This window comes from Salarias fasciatus, chromosome 12 (assembly GCF_902148845.1).
Source record: "Salarias fasciatus chromosome 12, fSalaFa1.1, whole genome shotgun sequence".
Taxonomy (NCBI): Eukaryota; Metazoa; Chordata; class Actinopteri; order Blenniiformes; family Blenniidae; genus Salarias; species Salarias fasciatus.
The window spans coordinates 23,509,967-23,530,601 of NC_043756.1; the positions used below are offsets into that span (position 1 = coordinate 23,509,967).

The 20,635-nt window shown below is 43.5% G+C and overlaps 2 protein-coding genes across 4 annotated transcripts; one reads left to right on the forward strand and one right to left on the reverse strand.

Annotated features, from left to right (window-relative positions):
• Window positions 1–151: 151 nt before the first annotated feature.
• Window positions 152–6,378, reverse strand: inpp5e (inositol polyphosphate-5-phosphatase E). 2 transcript variants are annotated; one of them, XM_030105066.1, is made up of 11 exons: window positions 6,287–6,378; window positions 5,033–5,872; window positions 4,299–4,422; window positions 4,125–4,222; window positions 3,916–4,040; window positions 3,414–3,533; window positions 3,138–3,245; window positions 2,832–2,993; window positions 2,635–2,750; window positions 2,054–2,190; window positions 152–1,330 (listed from the first exon to the last, which is right to left on the reverse strand). In XM_030105066.1, exons 2-11 carry the CDS (start codon window positions 5,839–5,841, stop codon window positions 1,198–1,200), a joined length of 1,932 nt encoding a protein of 643 aa, XP_029960926.1. In that variant the 5' UTR covers window positions 5,842–5,872; window positions 6,287–6,378; the 3' UTR covers window positions 152–1,197. The 2 variants fall into 2 exon arrangements, with proteins under 2 accessions (XP_029960926.1, XP_029960927.1); XM_030105067.1 differs by having other exon boundaries at window positions 6,291–6,374.
• A 1,327-nt stretch (window positions 6,379–7,705) lies between these two features.
• LOC115398352 (prostaglandin G/H synthase 1-like) lies at window positions 7,706–19,745 on the forward strand. Of its 2 annotated transcripts, none has more exons than XM_030105068.1 (11): window positions 7,706–7,806; window positions 7,889–7,966; window positions 9,490–9,606; window positions 9,977–10,117; window positions 14,343–14,486; window positions 14,559–14,740; window positions 14,847–14,930; window positions 15,690–15,936; window positions 16,616–16,902; window positions 18,391–18,538; window positions 19,148–19,745. In XM_030105068.1, exons 1-11 carry the CDS (start codon window positions 7,800–7,802, stop codon window positions 19,495–19,497), a joined length of 1,785 nt encoding a protein of 594 aa, XP_029960928.1. In that variant the 5' UTR covers window positions 7,706–7,799; the 3' UTR covers window positions 19,498–19,745. The 2 variants fall into 2 exon arrangements, with proteins under 2 accessions (XP_029960928.1, XP_029960929.1); XM_030105069.1 differs by having other exon boundaries at window positions 7,710–7,806; window positions 7,892–7,966.
• The last annotated feature ends 890 nt before the right edge of the window (window positions 19,746–20,635 follow it).

The following is a 20,635-nucleotide window of genomic DNA, read 5'->3' on the forward strand; positions in this document are numbered from 1 at the left end:
AGGACTGCTTCGTCTTTGAATCTCAGAAGCTGATGTCGCGTCCCACCTATTGATGTTGGATAATGAATGAATCGTTCAAAACCCAACTAGCTAGATTGATGTTGACAAAATCCAGATAACAAATGGGCAAGTTTCAGTTTTTTTATTATTATTTTCATGGGATGTTATGCCTTTGGTCACATAAAAAGTTGCAGATAACAACAAGAGGTCCTGATGACATGGAAACAAGACCCACAGGCACTTCTTTAGGAGCAGACTGCTCCTCATGCTGGAAATGTCAGTTCATTCATTAATGTGCTACATACATACAGTACATGGACGGTTTACATGGGTTTACACGACAGCCATGAGAGGTAAGGCATTAAGATTCTGTTGCAGAAGATCACTTGGCCTAATAAAAGCAAAAGTACTTAATTTTACAGTATAAATAAAATATTTTATTTCCTGTGAAAAGAAAAAATGAGTTCCTTTAGGAGTAGTTTAGTGAGAATGCGTTTGATCTCCCTGAAATCAAGCTGTAACCTCATTCCTATGTAAAATGTGCTGCTTTTGGTCTCATAGCCGAAATATGCACAATCAAAGCACCTCTTCTCCCCAAACGCTCAGCTGAGAGCAGATTCAAGTCAGTCGCAGACATCTAAATGTTCTGATGACAAAAAACACAAGGCATGTGAACACTGATGTAGCATTCAGATGATATTTTACGCTGTGTTTCCACCGGACGCGACGTGAATTTCTAAACTTGCGAATAAATAAACTTGTCAAGCGAATTCGCTTGTTGACGCGCCAGGACAGCCTATCAGCGTGGAGGTCGTCACGGACGTGACGGTTTGGAGTGACGTGAGGGTTTTTTGCATATTTGTACCAGCGATAAAACTCGAGCATCATTTGTTGCGCGAGTGAATTCGCGTTGCCCGCTTCTGGTGGAAACACAGCGGTAGAATTCAGGAAGCTTCATAAATACCTACAGAAACAGAAGCGTGCTGTTAAGAGTCTGTAAGGTTACGCCGGTCCACACTGGAGCATGACATGATCCGTGAGACCGAGCCCACCGAGCCTGCCTGACCTCAAGGTCCCCGCCCTCAGGTACAGCCAGCTTCACCGGGACTCGGCCTCCGCCTGTGTGGTTAAGACACCTCTGGTTTCCTTCTTTTGGTCCTCGGGCCGGCTGCTTTTGGCACCAGTCGGACTTCCTGTCTAGGAGACGGAGCAGATGGTGCTGCTGCTTTGGCTCTTCATGGCCTCTCTCCTCTTCATCTCCCTGGTGATCCTCCTCCGGATGCCCTCCAGGTAGAGGCCTCGGTCAAACTGTCCTGCCCCCAGAGGGATGCTGACCAACACACAAAAAAAAAAAAGAAAACACACAGTTACACAGAAAGCTGCACAATCATTGAATATCTCTTCATTATGGCACCAGGTGGGTACATGAGGCAGCAAATATATTTTCATTTTGCTCTGAAATGATGAATCAAATTAATGCTAGTGTTGTATGTAACATACTTGCTTTGCTGTAGTGTGAGAAATGGCTGCTTTATTTTATTTCACTGTACATAAACCATGCTGGTAGAGTTTACTGTTATTGTCTTTATTGTGTCGCAAACATTCACAACTTTCAATTTTCAATTTCTAATCTGATACAATAGAGTGTTCATTTAGTGAAGTCAAAGGCTTAAATTGAACACTACAGACCAATGTGTTCAAGAGTGACACTTTTAATTGCCAATTTTAAACAAAATGTGAGGTAAAACAAGAAACTGATGCAAAGCAGGAACAGTAGTTTACAAAAAAATATCTGCCATATTGTTTTTTCTTTTATGAGGCAATATATAAACATTGAGCAGAGGGTTATGGTGTGGCTCCTTGGGAAATGAAATTGGCAGAATATCAGAACACGGAGTGCAATGCAGTCATCTGGAGCAATAGAAGAACCTACACAGTATCTGGTCAGTGGTCATAATGTCATGGCTAATTGCTGCAAGCTTGTGGGATTTTTTTCTTTTCTCATAGAGATCATTCAGTATGGTTGTGTGCGAGTGAGTGTGAGGAGACTGACTTGTCTCTTCCCGGCCTGAGTTTGACCTGGAAGACTCCGATGACGGGCCGGTGGTCTGAGGTCTTGATGTCGGAGCAGCTGGTGTACTTGACCACTTTGATGTCGTCGGCCTGCCTGTTCCTGAACAGGATCCTGTCCTTCAAACACAGACGAGAGCGTTTTGACAGTTAAAACACTCATATTTGTTCATTTGCCATCCAATATGGGTCTGTAAGGTATCTATCTGGAGTGGGCTGGATCAATAAAATGACACTGTGACATCTTTCTGTCACATCCAAATGTCTCCCTTTGTTCCCATAATAACTTCTAAATTCAAACTTTGAAGATTTTGTTTGTTGTGGCACAAAACCAAAAAATATACTAATATACTTTAGTAAATACTAAAATAAACTACAATCTGGTGCAAAGATACAATAAAATGTGTGTTGTGTAGTGTTTGCTACCTTTAATAAATGTGTTAAAAAAAAATCAATGTTTCTTTGAAAGTTTTACAATTTGCATGGTGGTGTGTGGGCCGGATTGGAGCCTCCTGCAGGTCATAATCATCAAGTCTTTCTGTTTGTTCTCTTGCGTGTTCTCACTGTGTATGAAGGAGTTCTCTGCTTGGACGTGGTGTCGTAGACGTCACAGCCGATATCGAACTTGTACGTGGGGAGAAAGTGGATCTGTGCCTCTTGGAAGCCTTTGAAGATCGAACCTGAGGAGGAACATCCGGAGTGAGGATCAACGGCTTCTGCCACAGCTTTGCTCAGAGTCAGAGTTCAGGTTACACTCATACCTTCCTTCATTTCCCTGGACAGCTGGTCGTGGTCCAGCAGAGAAGCCATGTTTCCTCCGGCTGTGTGATTCAGCATGGTTTCGACGTCGGCCCGGTCTTTACTCAGACGGAAATTAAAATCTCCAAACCAGAAGACCTGATCGAACCTTGTGGTCACGTCAGCTACAGATGAAAAAATTAAAAATTTAAAGCCACTCAAATTTTCATTAAACGGCACAGTGACAAGTCACATAAAATATATTAATTTCATAGGGGGTCTATTAAATTTATAATAGATTCAATACAAAGTGATTGAGAAGGTCTCACATGGTGTGGATCGGTATGGGTTGGTGTCTGGAAGGCCCTTTGGAAGAGCCAGAGCCTCCACGATCTTGTTGTAATCCAGGATTCTCTCATAAACTTTGGCATCTCCAGCTAGAAGAGGAACATGATAACAGCAGGATCAAACAGGGTTTATGTGTTTAACCACAGTTTTCATTGAATAGGTTTCATTCGGTTCAGTGTCTTGCTCGAGTACTTTTGACGCCAGATGGGATGAAACTGGAGATTCACTCAACAAACTCACAAACACATCTGACTCACAGGTAAAGTGGGAAGTGATGAAGAGGAAGGAAGTGCCAAAAAAAGTGAAGGCGATGCCCACAGCTCCTTTGGTCTTGATCTGAGAGATGATCCTGGTTGTGACCGTGGCGTGTTCCACCTCTGTGACGGGCAGACAAAGCAAACATCAGACATGAGGATCAGATACTTCTGATCACAGGTATTAACAGGCTTGATGGACTAGTGCACACACACATTGTCATCCATCATCACTCTGACTTTACTCACTTCATCAAAATTAGGTGAACTGACTTCCTGAAAATAGGTTCTACTTTTAGAGAGTATAATTTACAATGTATGTTTGAGATGTTAATGTGCAAAGCAAATGATTCTGCAAAATTGTTCACTTTGGATCCAGTGAAGCTCTTGTTTTCAATGTCTTTTATAATTAAATAATAATGATAATGAGAACATCAGAGAGTTTATTGAAAGTTGTGTCTTTCTTAACTTCGAAGCTTCTCAAAGCTTCTTCACTATGACTGACCTGAGCAAAACCAGATCAGGTCTCTTCTGATAAACGTGGCGAGATATAAGACACCGTGCGAAGCTGCATACAGCATGACGTAGTACGGTCCCAGAGTCTCCTGAAGACGGATCTCCCACTCCCTCCTGCACACAAACGTTGATACACACAATAAGTCAGACTGAGCTTAAAGTAACAAAGAGTTTTTTGCACTTCAGAATTCAGCCCACCTGTCAGGACAGCCTTCCTGGACCCCAATAATATAAAAGTCCTGTGCAAATTCAGAGTCTGTTGGAAGGAGGAGATCATCCAAATTGGTTGGAAGGCCCTAAAGATGACAGGCACACGGTAAAAAGCCTGAGACTGATGTGTTCAAAGCTGCAGCAGTCTTAACGTTCTCCTACCTTTTCTCCCTGCATGTTCCACGTGGTGATGTAGATTCCCACTCTCCTGCCGGGGAAGTAGCGATCCAGCTCCTCAGCTCCGAGCAGAGCGCCGTTCCCCATCACGCCGCCTTCTAGAAAGCTCCTGCAAGACGACAAACGGAAAGCAAAATCACAGCAGCTGATAGGTTTGATTTGAGCCAGACACTGTACAACATTAACATTTAGATTTTTCTTGAAAAACTGAGCATCAAAACAACTGACAAAGAGCTTTTTTTGTTCCTCCTGCTGTCAAATGCCAGAACACGCGTGTCTTCCTATCCCTGTTTAATCATCCGTCACTGTGATGCTCCTCTTCTCTCTTAAAGATGTGCTGTCTGTATGCAGAGTGAATCCATGTCCCACATATATTAAAAATCACTCTAACTTGAGAACCACACTCCAGATGTGCAGAGTTAATCAGCACCACCAAGAGGGCAGAGCAAGGACTGTAGACTTAAAGTAATTCCCATGCTTAACATACAGGAGGAGCTGAGCTCATTCTAATAAAATCAGCTGTGCATGCCTTCACTTGAACATATAATAATTCAGAAAGTCTGGAATTAATAATTTCATCTCAAAAATGTTCCAAAGTATGCACCTGTTGTCTTATTTGTATCCTTTTTTGGAGACACCACACAGTCTGTGAAACTACAGAGAGCCTGACAAAGCATCTGAAGGTGTGTCTTATCTCTGCTCTACTATGCATACTGTACCTGTTCCGCACATCCTGAGGTCGGATGGGGTTGAGCACGCTGTATGTGGATCTCATGGAGTTGACAGAGGTGCTATCAGACCCCATGTTATCCAGAAGCCGGCTGTCGCTCAGGTTCCTGTGCAGTCTCTCTCCGAGCTTCGTTCTGGCCAGCACGTTATAATCCAAGCAATCTCTGTCAATCCTATTAGCCGCCCTTAAAGTGGTTGATGCAAAGCTCTTCTCCAGAGCAGGCAGTGGCCCCGTGGGCTGCACTGGGGACAGGCGCACCTTTGCGGACCTCCCCCAGTGATCGGTGGGGTCGCTCTGCTGGCTGTGGGGCCTCCTCTCATACTCAGAGAGACTGCTGCCTCTGTCACGAAAGACTGGGGAGCCTGTGGAAGCAGCAGCAGAGATGGGCCTTGTGGCGGAGCCTTGGTGGCACCTGATGGTGGAGGGAGCAGCACCAAGAACAAAGCCACTGGTAGCCGTAACAGTCTGGTCCTCTCTGAGTGAGTCCGTGGAGGAGCCGGTCTCGGCCGGGTCGCTCAGGCTCTCCTGGCTGCTCCTCAGTCTCCTGCTCCTCACAGTCTCCTCTACTGAGCCACTTTTACTGGACAGCCTGGGTATCAAGGGAGGACGAGGCTGGTACGGACTGATCTCCCCCCGCACGCTTCTGGCAGCAGGTTTAAGCTCAGCCCCATGCTCATTGCTGGTTTTGACATCGACGAGGGGGGTCTTGAGTGGTTTGGTGTCAGGAACAACTGAGTGCCCTTTAGCAGGAGCACTGCCAATGTGGTGGAGGGGGCAGTCCTGACCATTCTCAGTCATCCTCTCATTTCTGAGAACAGCTGAGGTAAACCTGCAGACATACAATAGTGTGTCTCAGTGTTAGTCAGAGTTCATCAGTCAACCTGTCTCAGTAAAGCACAGAGTGATGCTACTGTGATTTCAGAAGGTAAACACCGCAGCTAACAAAGCTAACTCACTTCAACTTGGCGCCAGCTCATTAAAATCCTTTCATCTTCAAGCTTTTAAATCACTAAGCAAACCGATCGACTCCGCCTGGCACCAAATTAACGCTTAAATGAACTGTGTTATCTTTATTCAAGCCTGTAGGAAGTAGCGAAGCTATATTAGAAAAAAGACAGCAGCAGTATCAAAGCTAGCCGAGCTAACAGACGGCTACCAGTCTGAATGACAAGCAAACAGGCAAATGGTGAAGTTTCTGTCCACAAGCTGTGGAATTTCTCCACCGTCATTCGCTGAAACATACCTACTTGTGGGAAAATGGTCAGTTTGGAGAACGATGGAGTGGATAATCTGGCAGCAGCTCCCTTACTTCCTTAGCAACGTTTGACAACAGTGATTCTGTTGTCAAGAGAATGAAACTGTGATTGAAGCGTGTGTCACAGCGCCCCTCTGTGGCCCGACGGTGGAATTACAGAAAAACTAAGCCTTTCTGATGGAGTACCCCCCACCCCACCCCCCACCCCCCACCCCATCCCCCGTTTAAAACATTGATTTTATTTTCCAAGACTGACTACAACAGGGGCAAAAGTGAATTGTCAGCTAAAAGCTAATGTATTGTCTTAAAAATGAAGTTGCTCACAGTTCCAGAGGCTCATAATATAACTATTAGGATGAACTGATGGCATACATACATTATCCTGCAGTGTGCAGACAGGAAACAGGAAACATGTATGTGGAAGTCCCTAACATGAGCAGACAGCCTTGATAATGAAAATGCATTCATATATCTATGGTTTGTGGAATGTTTAAAATTGAACAGGACCTTGCATTTTTTCCCTGCTAGCTAGCGCATCGCCTCTCAGCCTTACAGCCATATGATACACACAAATAAACATTAAGAAGTTCTAACAAATTCACGTTATTACATTTTTTCTCCATAAGGAGGTCGGCAGCAATTCTCCACATGACAAGAACAGACGAGAACAAAAACACGTTCACAGCAGTAAATCGCTGCCATTTCGAGCGCTGTCCATGGTGCTGAAGATGCAAAAAAAACAGTCATGTGATATCGTATGAGGAATCAGTCGGTGGTGCTAGCTAGATGCTAGCTGACGTGATTTCAGGTTCAGATGCCACAATGTTGTTGTTTTTACCTTTGTCATCCTCGGGAACATTCGATTTTGATTTTTTAGAAGTATTGCCTGTGAAAAAATCCGATATTCTCTTCTGCGTGCTGTCTGCTATCGTTGTTGTTTGGTTGCGCAGAAGCTGCTTCCGGGCGAGGGAGGAGTCTCTCAACAAACTTAATTTTAATGTCTTTTAAAATAGATTTTTACACATATCACCACAGCTTTGTGTAAATCCATTCAACTTATACTTTTTATATTTTTATAGTTTTGTTTTTACTCAAGGCCAATGTCCTATAGCTTGCAGTCGCCACCAGGGGGAGCTGCAGCCCCGGCAGGACCCCCCTTCCCGCGCTAGTCCAGTTGATGGACCCTTGAGCTTCCAAAAGGTGGATTTGTAAAGTTTGTCATCGAGTCCTGTGTCAGTCACAGGGGAATTCAGTCTTTCACACCTAAAAAATAAATACTTGGAAGCCATCTGCAGATGGCTTCTATACATTTGTCTTCAGACTAAATGGAGGAAGTTGAGGAAATAATGTTTCCGCCTCTTCTCAACAGTTTGTGACATGAACCATTCAAACCACATCTGTAGGGTTGTTCTGGAGAGAGAGAACCGCTGCTGCTCAGCTGTCTCAGCAGAAACAGGGACACTGTGGAATCCAATTATAGATGACTTTAATCTGACTCAGGATGAAAGGTGAGTCCCAAAATATGTTTTCATCTCAAGCTGAAGTGATACTTTGATGACATTTGTTTGCTTTTTTTTTTTTTTTTTTCAGCAGTGTTTAGCTTCTTATTCCTTTGGCTGATCCTCTTGCTGCTGGAGAGCTCATCGTGTGCTCGTGAGTCAAGCGTTGGTAAGTTCACTTTCACTGGTTTTATGATTATTTCATCAGTTTGGGCATGAACTAAAAATACTTTATGGAAGCCCCAGAAAACTCATCATCGATCAGTTACCAGTAATTAAGTTAAAAGTTGTTTTTCTTCTTAACATAAAAAAGCCACTAATAACTTGAGAAAACCACTCCTGTATTACTTAGAATTTTTTTCTTCAGTCAGGAATGCCATCATAAGATGCACATATAACTGCACTGTAGTGTGATGGGTGAACAGCTGTTTTCAGCATTGACCTGAATTCACTCAAAGTTCATTTGAAGTTACATCTGTTATTTAGAGGAAGATGCTATGTGATTTGAATGTCAGTCCTTATTTAAATGAATCTATTTATGAATTAATGACAGAGGAAGTGGCAACAAAGCAGCCAAGTAAAATAGCCCCAGACAGACAGACAGACAGAGACAGTGAAACAGACAGAAAACAGCAGCAGCAGCATCAGGCCAGCCTGCTGAAGGTCTGAAGCATCACATCTACACTGGATACATATTTTCAGATAGTTTTCATGCTGCTGTCAGGACTGAATGTGTTCAGGATTATAGATGGACTCCTCCATCTGGAAAGAAGACAACAGCTTTAATTACTGCTAATGCTGAACCAAACACTGTCAGGACATAGAGAAACAGCGGCTCTAAATTATTATCATGAAATTAATAAACCCACTTCTGTGATTAAAAGTCATTCATCCTCGATCTGATGCTAAAACTGGCACCAAGAGGCAAAAACAATAACTGCAAAAATTATGTACGCATTTAAAATGACTGCTACTATAACTGAGATGAAGATGAAGAAAAGTTTTTTTAAATTATCTATTTTTTTTACCATAGCAAACATATAATATATACCAATAAGAGCCTTTAAATAAATGTTATCTATAATCTCTTCTGCAAAAAACTGTACTTGACAGCTAACAGGTGAGAATTATTTAAAAAGAGATGTTACAATTTACTCTAAAGTCTCTGCGGACTTACATATTCTGCAAAGTTTATTCAGAAACACACAAAAAAATGTTATTGTGCACTTTCCTGTAATACTGATATGTTGAAAGAGATCTATTTCAGATGCTGCTGAACTCATTGGAACGAGAGTAACCAACCACAGACAAATGATATTTTCTCTAATAAGTAGACTTGCTAATTCTATGATTTACCTTGCACTTTAATCCAAACATCTTAAGAAGCATGAATTCATACACTTTCTCACATGAGAAACCTAAACCTATTTGCTTTTCCTGCTGTGTGAGCATGCTTATCTGTCTCGTTATGCTTGACTAATAGAACAACACTGCAGTGCTGCATTATCTGCTTGTCTTTATGTAGGTCTGAAGCGTGCTCAGGAAGTTCTCTGACAGCTTTTCGTTGAAGATATGGGGAGGAGGCTGGGCTGGCTGTCGCAGACACACTGAACTCAATGCTCTTTCTGTAAAGACAAACACTACACACCAATGTTCGACCTCATAAATTACAAGTATCTTTCTATTCTTCAGTGAATCCTTGCTGTTACTACCCTTGTCAGAACTCAGGAGTGTGTGTGCGGTTTGGAGAAAATCTCTTTAAATGCGACTGCACACACACTGGCTTCTATGGAGACAACTGCACTGTTGGTAAGTTTGGACACATTTCCAACTTTATGGGCTGTTAAACCCAAACACTGCACTTCTTATGGTCTTCAATTTTTATTTTCATTTATCAGTTGCTTCTATATTTTGCATCATCGTTGATTGTTTCAGTTTGTAATTTACAAAAATCATTTGGGAAGCCATTTAGATTAATGTAAGATTTGTTAAAAATCAGTTTCATTTCCAAAGTAAATGGAAAAACACTCCATGTTGTTCTAAAGCTGTGCACAAAGCATTGCACTAAAATATTGAAGTTCCCAAACAGAAATCTCAGTAAATCCAGAATACAATTAGACTGAGTGTAAGTGTTCCTTTAAGATGACATAAAAGTGTTTATTTTACTTTTGTTGTGCAGCGGAGTTTGGGACAAGAGTTCGTCTCATGATGAAGCCAAACCCGACGAAGATCAACTTCTTCCTTACTCATTTCCATTGGTTCTGGGACATGGTCAACAACTCTTTCCTTAGAGACGTATTCATGAGATTAGTGCTGACAGGTAGGTGAAATGTTGAAAACCAGAGCATTCCCTAGTCAATACTGGAGATTGGCAGAGCTCACAGTTCAACATATTGGCCTGTGTTTACTTCAGTTCTGTCTTTGATTAGCTGATACATGTGAAAATGAGATGTACTTATGCTAAATGAACAGCTCAGCTTGGTGATGAAACGACTAGAAGAGATCCTGCAAGTCTGGCTGTTTTCAATTCGGTTCAATGCAGTAAATTGGTCTACAATTTCATTCAGTTCAAGTATGAGCCCAATTAATGATATTTATATTTCAGTAATTCTGAACTTCCACCGTAACGTAGTGGGGGGGCTTTGAGCGCCCATATGATCCCAGGAGCTATGTTGTCGGAGGCTTTATGCCCCTGGTAGCATCTCCCATGACAAACAGGTCCTGGGTGACGGGCCAGACTAAGAGCAGTTCAAAAGCCTTTATACGTTACCCAGTATGGCGCAGCCTGGGGCCCAATCTGGAGTCAGGCCTGGGGTTCGGGCTCGTATGCGAAGGCCTGGAGGCCGGGCCTTTGGCCATGGGGCCCGGCCAGGCTCAGCCTGAAGGGATAACATGGGCCTGACCTCGGGTGGGCTCACCACCCACCAAGGAACCATAGGGGCCAGGTGCAGTGTGGATTGGGTGGCAGCCGACAGCCAGGACACAGAAACTAGCTCTAGGGTCATGGAATGTCACCTCTTTAGAGGTGAAGGAGCCTGAGTTTGTGAGGGAGGTTCAGAGGTATTGGCTAGATATAGTTGGGGCTCACCTCCACACACAGCCAGGGCTCTGGAACTCAATCTCTTGCGAAGGGCTGGACTCTCCACTTTTCTGGTGTTGCCCGCAGTGAGAGGCAGAAGGCAGGTGTGGGTTTGCTTATAGCCCCATAGCTCAGCCGCCATGTGTCGGAGTTCACCTCAGTGGTCAAGAGGGTTGCGTCCCTGTGCCTTTGGGTCGGGGACAGGGGCCTCAATGTTGTTTTGGCTTATGAACTGAACAGCAGTGTAGCGTACCCAGCCTTCTTAGAGTCCCTCGGAGGGGTGCTGGACATTGCTCCAATTGGGGACTCCATTGTTCTAAAGTGGGACTTCAACACCCACTTGGGCAGTGACACTAAGACCTGGAGGGGGGTGATTGGGTCACACAGCCTCCCTGACCTGAACCCTAGTGGTGTTCTATTATTGGACCTCTCTGTGCTAGCCAGTTTGTCCATAACAGACACCATGTTTGAGCACAGGGTTGTCCACAAGTGCACTTGGCACCAGGACACCCTAGGTTGGAAGTTGATGATCGGATTTTTTGTCGTGTCAGCTGAACTCCAGTTGCATGTCTTCTACACTCGGGTGAAGAGAGAAGCAGAGCTGTCGACCGATCCCCACCTGGTGGTGAGTTGGATCCACTGGCGGAGGTGAACACCGGACAGATTTGGCAGCCCCAAACGTATTGTGAGGGTCTGTTGGGAACATCTGATGGAACCCTCTGCCAGCAGGGTTTTCAACTCCCACCTCCAGGAGAGTTTCTCTTATATCCCAAGGAAGACTGACGACACTGAGTCCGAGTGGACCATGCTCTCCACCTCCATTGTCAAAGTAGCAACTCGGAGCTGTGGTCGTGGTTGGTTGACACGCCTCTAACATTGCGTGGCAATTCAATCCATCAATCAATCAATTTATTTTTGTATAGCCCAGTATCACAACAGTTGCCTCAGAGGGCTTCAAGATGTTACATTGGTTGGTAAAAATAAGAACAGTGAATAAGCATAATGTTAATATGTCAAATTCACAGTAACGAGACAAAACGAAGCAACCACCGCCTAATGGTGCGTTCACACCGGACGCGTCGCAAGCGTCGTGAGCGGTGTTTTTCTATGCAAAGTCTCCGGTGGACAAGCGTCGTGGAGCGGCGGGTGGCGGGGCAGCGCGTCAGGAGCATCATGAGCGTCGCTTTTCGAGCGTTTCGAGCGTCGACGCCCATGACGCGCGTCCCCAGCGTCAGGAGCGTCGTGAGCGTCGCTTTTTGAGAGTTGGGAAAACTGAACTTTCGATGCGTTGCCGCTGGGTGTCAACCAATCAGAGACGATCCCTCCGCTGCTACGTCACTACGAGTGATCCGAGCACCCGATGTGGGCCAGCCAGTGTTGCCAACTTGAAGACTTTCTCGCTAAATCTGGCGACTTTCCAAAGCCTCTTGGCGACGTTTTTTTGTCAAAAGCAACTAGCGACAAATCTAGCGACCTTCTCCGGTGCTCTGGAGACGTGACAGGACGTCTCGTTGCTGTCGTCAATGAGCAGCGGGTGCTGCCGTGAGCCCCTCCCCCGTCCCAAAGCACTCACAAGCGGTCAGTCTCAGCAGCGCTCCCCGCTGTAGTCAGAGCAGAGAGGAGCAGACCAGCCAATAGCGACTTTTTCGACGACGACGCGGTCGAGCTTTATTTAACAAATAAAGCCAAGCCGCTCTCCTGATGCAATCCGCCATAGTGGGAAACAGAAATCAGCCTCCCGCGCGCCAATAAACTGACGAGTGTCGCGAGCGTCGCGAGCGTCGCGAGCTTTGTGACCACCTGGTGTCAAGCGTCATGCTTGAAGCGTCACAAGCGTCAGCTTCGAGGCGTCCCAAGCGTCGACGACGCCCGCGACGCGTCCGGTGTGAACGCACCATTAGACCCTCACATCTGGCAAGAAAAAACTCCAAAAACCCAGTGGGAAAAGAAGAAATCTTGGGGAGAACCTCAGTATGGAGGGATCCCACTCCCAGGGACAGACAGCTTTGGCAACAGCTAGCATGAGACAATAAGAAGTAAAGCTTAGGACTATGTTGAGTACAGTCCGTTGGACGGTCCAGCACAAGAACCACGGATCCCAGAAGTAGAATCGAAGCCAGTCCGTGGGCACAGCACCGACAGGAGTGTCCTCCCGGTCCGGCCGGAGCTTGTTCGTAGGCCCTCGTAATAGTGGAGTCAGCAACTGAAACTCGAGAAGACTCCCCCTCGAAGGAGGGGACAACAGGTGAAAAGCAATGAACGGACTAAAGGGAATAACATTCAGACATTAGAGGATAGGGCTCAGTGCACCGTACTTCCCACAGCATTCTAGCTCCTAGGGCAGCTTTTAATAATGATGGTTTAGAGTCCCTAGCTGACCTGACCATAGGCTGCATCGAAGAGAAACATCTTGAGCCTAACCTTAAATGTGGAGACTGTGTCTGCCTCTTTGACACCACTTGGAAGCTGGTTCCATAAAAATGGTGCCTGATAGCTAAAGGCTCTTCCGCCTAATGTCCATTTAGAGACCCTAGGAGTCACCAGTAACCCTGCATTTTGAGAGCGAAGTGCTCTGATTGGTTGATAAGGCGTTAAAGCATCTTGGAGATAGGTCGGAGCCATCCCATTTAGGATTTTGTAAGTGAGGAGAAGGATTTTAAATCTAACTCTAAACTCGACAGGAAGCCAGTGAAGAGATTTTAGAACGGGAGTAATGTGTTCGCCTCTTCTAGTTCCAGTTAATGATCTGGCGGCCGCATTTTGAACCAACTGAAAGTTTTTTAATGCACTTTTTGGGCAGGCTGCAAGAAGGGAGTTGCAGTAGTCCAGTCTAGTAGAAACAAATGCATGGATGAGTTTTTCAATTGGAGACACTGTCTCTGGATTGGCAGACCGAGGTGGTGGTTACCATTTTTAAAAATGGGGACTGGAGGGTGTGCTCCAACTATAGGGGGATCACACTCCTCAGCCTCCCCCAAAATATATTCCAGGGTACTGGAGAGGAGGATTCAATCAATAGTCGAATCTCAGATCCAGGAGGAACAATGTGTTTTTCCTCCTGGTTGTAGAACACTGGACCAGCTCTATACCCTCCATACGGTGCTTGAGGGCTTGTGGGAGGTCGCCCAACCAGTTCACATGTGTTTTGTGGATTTGGAGAAGGCATTCGACCATGTCGGGAACAGAGTTTGAAGTCCCTTGTTAAGGGCTGTCCAGTCTCTGTATGACCGAATCAGAAGCCTGAACCACATTTCCGACAATAAGTCAGGCCTGTTCCCGATGCATGTTGGGCTCCATCAGGGCTGCCCTTTGTCACCTGTTCTATTCATAATTTTTATGGACAGAATTTCTGGTTGCAGCTAACCCTAGACAGCCCCTTTGGTAACTTCATAATTAACAATCCTTGAACTATAAAGAAAATGTTGGAAACTTCATGAAATGTGTAACTTTCACCTTCTTCCTGAAGTCAGAAGTTCCCTTATTCCAAGCCCTCCGACATATAATTCCAAATATGGATACATCAGCTGGGAGTCGTACTACAACACCTCCTACTACACCCGGATCCTTCCTCCTGTACCTGAGGACTGCCCTTTGCCCATGGGCACTAAAGGTGAGGCCCAGGCCAAAGGGACCAAAGGGAGCAAAGAGTTGGAGAAAAGCATCACTGGTGTCTTCTGTGCAGGGAAAGCTGTTCTCCCTGAACCCAGACAGTTGGTCAAGAGATTTTTCAGAAGAAAGAAGTTCAGACCAGACCCCCAGGGAACCAACCTGATGTTTGCCTTTATGGCTCAACACTTCACACACCAGTTTTTCAAGACAGACCATGAAACACAAGGAGGTTTCACCAAAGCTTTAGGACATGGGGTGAGAGAGATGATACTTGGTGGTTAGTGGACACAGTTTTACTGAACAGTGAAGCAAAAACAGAGAAATGAGCAAGGAACCTTTTTTTTTTTCCTTATATGTCCAGGTAGACGCAAGCAACATCTATGGAGACAACCTTGTGAGACAGCATCAACTTCGCCTTCATGTCGATGGAAAACTGAAATATCAGGTATGTAAATTGTTTTAAAATAATTTTTCAAAATATTTAGGGTACAATTTACTGATGATTTGTGCACACAGATATTTTGACCAGAGTCATTTTCTCAGCTGACTCCTCATGACTTTGAAATGTGAACATTTTATTAAAGTGTGTGTTGTGTTGTACCTCTTAAATAGAAATTAGATTTTTTTCTGAATGTCATCTATTTCTCTTCATTTTCCAAGAGCTTTGACTTTGAATCAGATGGTGGTCATGGTGTTTTGCTGTTGTTTTTTTAATTTTTATTTTGTCAAAAAAAATGGTACAAAAGTTATCATTGCAAATCTGATTAGACTTTTGTACATTTTTAATATTGTTTACCACCATGCTGCACTTTGATTTACCTCTTCAAAATATGTATCACATTTCCAGACACAGTTTTTCATATAAAACATTATTTGAAGAGAGTCACTCTGTATTTTGTTGTCAATTGATAGCTTTCTTTTTAAGGACAATTGAAAGTATATTATCTCTCCTTTGCCAAGCTGTATTTTGGGATGTTTTAGGTCAACTTGATTCTGATTAGTTTTCACTAAATGTCAGCATACATGAAGAGGATGTTTCAAAATCTAAGATGCATCAAATCAGTGAAGCTTTTGTGTTTTGTGTAATTTGGAAAGCAGACTGACGAGAAGTGTCACTTTTGTGAAAACAGAGTCAAGAAAAATGTATGTCTGACAGATTAGGTTTATTATTAAATTTATCTTCATTCTTCTTTTTCATCCACAGCTGATAAATGGGGAAATATTCCCTCCTACAACAGAAAAGGTCCCTGTGTACATGCAGTACCCTGAAAGTGTGCCCCCTGAGCACCGCCTGGCCATCGGCCACGAATCCTTTGGCCTCCTGCCGGGTCTCACCATGTACGCCACCATCTGGCTGAGGGAGCACAACAGAGTGTGTGACATCCTGAAGGCTGAGCATCCCACCTGGGATGATGAGCAGCTCTTCCAGACCACTCGACTCATTGTCATCGGTGAGCACACGTTTAGAAATGGAAAATGTTGGAAAATTTGACAGCTTTTATGAGGCAAATTCCAGGAACAACAAGAAAAAAATCAGTCAGAGCTTGATACACTATGCTATATTACAAGCACACTATACTGATGCATATTGCACCTAACACTTTGAGCAAACAATCCTTGGAAGACTTGAGTTGAGACGATTGCAGATGTGAAAAAGAATGCATGTTGTTTCCAGCTTATAATGCCAACCAGTCTGAGCAATCAATAGCAATACTATAACAAAACAACCTCTTATTTTACCTGGGTTACAGATGTTGAAGGTTCATAAGTTGGAAGAATTTTGAAATAAAATCAATTGGTTAAATATTGCTATTGTGAAATTTAGATGAATTAAAAACTATGCTTTTGGAAGTGTGGACACATTTCTAAAATTGACTTTTGTTGGTCATCTTCAGTTGCCTGTTTCACAGATGCTTCATCAGATACTGAATTCAATTCATTTTATATGAGCAGAATTTTTTTTGTTGTTACAATCAGGCCAAAATAATCACTTATGTCTGAACATGAGTCATATGAAAGATTTTTACCCAACTGCCATCTCACATTTCACATTTAATGGTGCCAGATGTTTATTAATGAGAATAAGAATAAGATGGTGATAATAATAACATCAATCAATTTTCTCAACAGGTGAGACCATAAAGATCATCATAGAGGAGTACGTGCAGCAGCTAAGTGGCTACAGACTGAAGCTGAAGTTCAATCCAACGCTGCTTTTCCAGGAGCGTTTCCAGTACAGTAATCGCATCGCCCTGGAGTTCAGCCACCTCTACCGCTGGCACCCGCTGATGCCCGACAGCTTTCTCATTGACGGCACAGAATTCACCTACTCACAGTTTTTGTACAATACCTCCATCCTCACGCACTACGGTGTTGAGAAACTGGCGGAAGCTTTTTCTCTGCAGCCTGCAGGACAGGTAATGTTACACAGAAGTCTAATGTTGAAACAAAAAAGTAGTTTTTGTTCTTATTTTAACCGACTTGCACAAAAAAGTTGAAGCATTTTTGTTATATGATTTATTCTTGGACAGCAGTTTCAGAATACGATATTTTATTTGAACACAAACCACAAAGCATCTGTAGAGATCTAGTTTGCAGCACATCTGATCCTCCATTTAACTTTCACAGTAATTTTTTCCTCTTTTTTTGTTCACACCCAAAACAATGTAGACAGTGGAGAAAAGAAGGTGGGAAGCTCACGAGGGGGCATCAAGAGGCAAAAAAAAAAGCATCTTTAAATAAAATAAATGACAAGGTGAAATATCAGGCAGGTTAATTCAGCAGTCAGTCGATACAGTATGTCTAAGCATCTCTTTACATTCATTTTAAGAAAAATGTAAATCATTGAGAAAAAAGTGTGCTTCACTTATGTTTATGGAGATGAAAAGGATTTTAATGTACTTTGATACATTTTGTTTCTGTAATCATCCCATGTAAAACAAAGCATGAAAAGATGCTTTGTTTAAAGGAGTCATATTATGCAAAATTCACTTTAAAAAGGTGTCTTTACAGTCATATTACCTCCCAGAGCCTCTGTATGATCCCCCAGAAGTGAAAAATTCAGTCACCTCCCTCAATTGTGCACTCCACTTTTAAGGAAATATACACTCAAACACGCAGTTCTGAAATCTTACTTTGTCTACATCAACAAGTGGAACACCACTCCCCCCCGAAAGAGGATCCAGCCATTGGGGGGCCACCGGATAGGTGGTTATAGTAGTATGTGTTGCCGTAGCCTCATTAAGACGTTCAAATTTGAAAACTGTCTTTTTCCTCCTTGTCTCGCCACACCACATTTTTGAAAATGAAACTGAAACTTAAGCTGAAACAGTCGAGGGGATGTGCCTCTGACTGTGCCCCCACCGTGCGTGAGAGAGTGGTCGAGGCCAGATGCTTTCAAGTGCGTCCCGGAAAGTAGGCTGTGAAAATCAGGCTGTTCGGAGGAGGGCTCCTCAGAGCCACTTTTTAGAATGCTCAAACTCCGAACAGAGGATGAATTAGGGGCAAACAAACTTATATACTATGTTTTTGGGCTTCTGTGACCAATATGACGTGACTGAAAAATAGCATAATAGGTCTGCTTTAAGTTTCCTCTACTTCAGTGCCGCCTGCTCTTTCAGGGAAGTCAAACGTGTATCTGTGATGTGAATCTTGCAAAATGTAACTGTTAACCACTAAAGACTTTCTGTAATGACCACGCCTAAGACTTCCCCTCGCAATGCTTAATAATGAGTGTACATTTTCTCAGATACAATCTTTCAGCATTACAAAGTCATACTCATGTTTACAAAGAGTTCACATGCACTGCGCAGATCAATGGGTTCTATCACAGAGTTTCTCCTCTTTCATCAAAATCATTTTCTTGTGTGTCTGCTTTTGTTTTTGTTTTTTTTATTGTTTAATAGATTGGAGGAGGTCGCAACTCCCATGAATCAGTGCTTATTGTGTCGGAGAAGGTCCTTGAAGAGTCCAGAGCTACTCGCATGCAGCCTTTCAATGAATACAGGAAGAAGTTTAATCTGCCCCCATACAGATCTTTTTCCGAGTTCACTGGTGAGCTGAGGTCCCATGATGCTTGTTCTTTTGTTATATTGTACTTATATATAAGATGCAGAGGACAATAGAATAGTATTTTTTCTAAATTCTACATGGGAAAATATCAATTGCAAAATATTCGGTGGGTGACATTCTGAGACTTCTCTGAATCAACATGGTTAATCAAACAGCTGTAAGTTTATCTTGCAGCTCGCAGTGATCTGAGTCATGAAGCAGTTCAAAGGAAATTCACAGTGAAAGGATCTTGGTACCACTCTTTCACATTTTGCATTTCTTAGTCAATTAAATTATTAAGCAATTTAAATTAAGCAGTAGGTTATATAACCATCTTCTGCATGATTATGTAAAAGAACAAGGGAGAATTTAAACATACCAATTAACAGAAAGAACATCTTATATCACGGAGATTGAATGTCAGCTGGATCGTGGATCAGGTTGCAGAACATTAATATAAGTTAACTAAATAAATGACGCATTTATATTCATCTGAAGCTGTTTCTTCTAGAAATCATGGGGTGTGTCACCACATAGTAACACATTGCATGAGAACACACATTGAATTGTAACTCTTTGATCATTTACCTTCTTTTACTTTTTCCCAAACAGATGATGAGGACATGGCTCAAGGTTTAGAGGAGCTGTACGGAGACATAGACGCTCTGGAGTTTTACCCTGGCATGCTGCTGGAGAAGCCTCCTCCTGGAAAAATATTTGGACAGAGCATGATAGAGATGGGAGCCCCCTTCTCCCTGAAGGGCCTGCTGGGAAACCCCATTTGTTCCCCTGATTACTGGAAGCCCAGCACCTTTGGAGGAGAGACCGGCTTTGAAATCGTCAAAACGTCCACTCTGAAGAAGCTGGTGTGTCTCAACACGAAGTGGTGTCCCTTTGTTGACTTCCACGTCCCTCCTGTTGAGGAGCCTGGAGAACAGAGAACTCAGTCCACTGAGCTCTGATCACCTGTTAATTGCGCCTCAAAAATCTGCCTTTATTATCACAACAGGGCTTCAATTCGTATAAATCCTGCTTGCAGCCAATGAGGTCCTGCACATGTTAGCAGGTCCACCTCAAGATCATTTGGTTAACGGGCGTGTTAACAATTGATGCTTTAAAAGACATCATCTCTAAAGCTTGAAAAAAAGATACAAATTTTCACTGCATTGTCACTTAACATGGCAGCTGTGTGACTCGGTGCATTATTAAATTGGTGTAAAAAATGTGATTAAAATCCATTTAAATTCACAGATTTCTGTATGTGTGTGATTTATAAAGCTACATCATCTAAGACTCTTCATGGCATTTAAACTATGTTATGTATGTGCTGCAGATGTTATTTGTGGGTCAGAACATGAGGATTTAGAGTGACAGCCCACATTGTTGTTAATGGTGAAACGCATTTTATTGTTGGTTGAAAAGGTGACACTAAAAATCCATAAGTCAAAAAACAAAGTCTTCAAGATCAGAGAACATAGAACAACATAAACTACAGGGACAGGACTAAAGCACAGCAGCACAGCAGCACAGAGACAGAGGAACGCAGACGAACCAGAAGAGACAAGAACGGCCCGATTTACAGCAAAAACACACTCAGGCACAGGCGAAAGGCATCCAGACAGGGGACTGCAATCAAGCACAACTGAAGGGGAAGACAAGGCAGCTGTCTAGGAGAGGGGAGGTCTGGAGGAAGGGCACCTCCAGAGGTGGGGCACTCTGATGACCCCAAAGCCACAGGGCTCTCTTGGGGAAGGGATTAGGACCAACGTCCTCTTTGTCGCTGTTGTCCCTGGGGCGGCCCTGGTTACCTTTCATCAACCCCTGAGTGAGCCTGCACCCTAACCATCTGCACCCACCGGTGGTGTAGCTGGAGGGAGGTGCTGCCACGGTGAATCCACATTTCTAGGATGTATTTCTAGTATAGCTTGTTGATGATCAATTAAAAGTCGAACGTGAACAAAATGTGGAAGTAAAATATAGAAGTGATGCTCGCTGAGCTTCATCTTCGTTCTCACTTTAAGCTCCACCACCCTTTACATCCTGTTATTCTCACATTGCTGCTATAATTAAACAGCAAAACCCTAAAAAAACTGTATATAC